General features: G+C 57.0%; 1 protein-coding gene across 1 annotated transcript in view; it reads left to right on the forward strand.

Moving 5' to 3' along the window:
* LOC104499936 (olfactory receptor 52K2-like) overlaps positions 1–277 on the forward strand; it is a 1,128-nt gene extending 851 nt beyond the window's left edge. The window contains exon 2 of the mRNA XM_010143517.1: positions 9–277. Coding sequence (XP_010141819.1) covers positions 9–277 — 269 coding nt within the window. The remainder of the gene's footprint in view (positions 1–8) is intronic.
* The last annotated feature ends 123 nt before the right edge of the window (positions 278–400 follow it).

Raw genomic sequence — 400 nt, forward strand, 5'->3', positions numbered from 1 at the left:
CCCACGAGCCTGCAAAAAAGCCTTCAGCACCTGCGGCTCCCACCTCTGCGTCATGGCCTTCTTCTACATCCCTGGGCTGCTCTCCATGTACATGGAGAGGTACCACCAGGAGCTCCCACCCCACATTCAGGTCCTGTTGGCTGATTTCTACCTCCTCATCCCACCAGCATTCAACCCCCTCATCTACGGCATCAGGACAAAGCAGATTCGTGATGGAGCACGCAGGGTGATCTCCCGCCGGAGACCCATGGCAGGAGGGATTGGGCCTGGCCTTTAGCGCAGAGGGCTGGGACTCATAAAGACAAAGCCTATACCCTAGAACGGAAGAAACCTCTACTGGACCGTGGGGTGGCTCTCAGGGTATATTCAGACGTGCAGGAGCCCCAGGAAATGTTGGTAC

This window comes from Buceros rhinoceros, unplaced genomic scaffold, assembly GCF_000710305.1.
Source record: "Buceros rhinoceros silvestris isolate BGI_N320 unplaced genomic scaffold, ASM71030v1 scaffold38289, whole genome shotgun sequence".
Lineage (NCBI taxonomy): Eukaryota > Metazoa > Chordata > Aves > Bucerotiformes > Bucerotidae > Buceros > Buceros rhinoceros.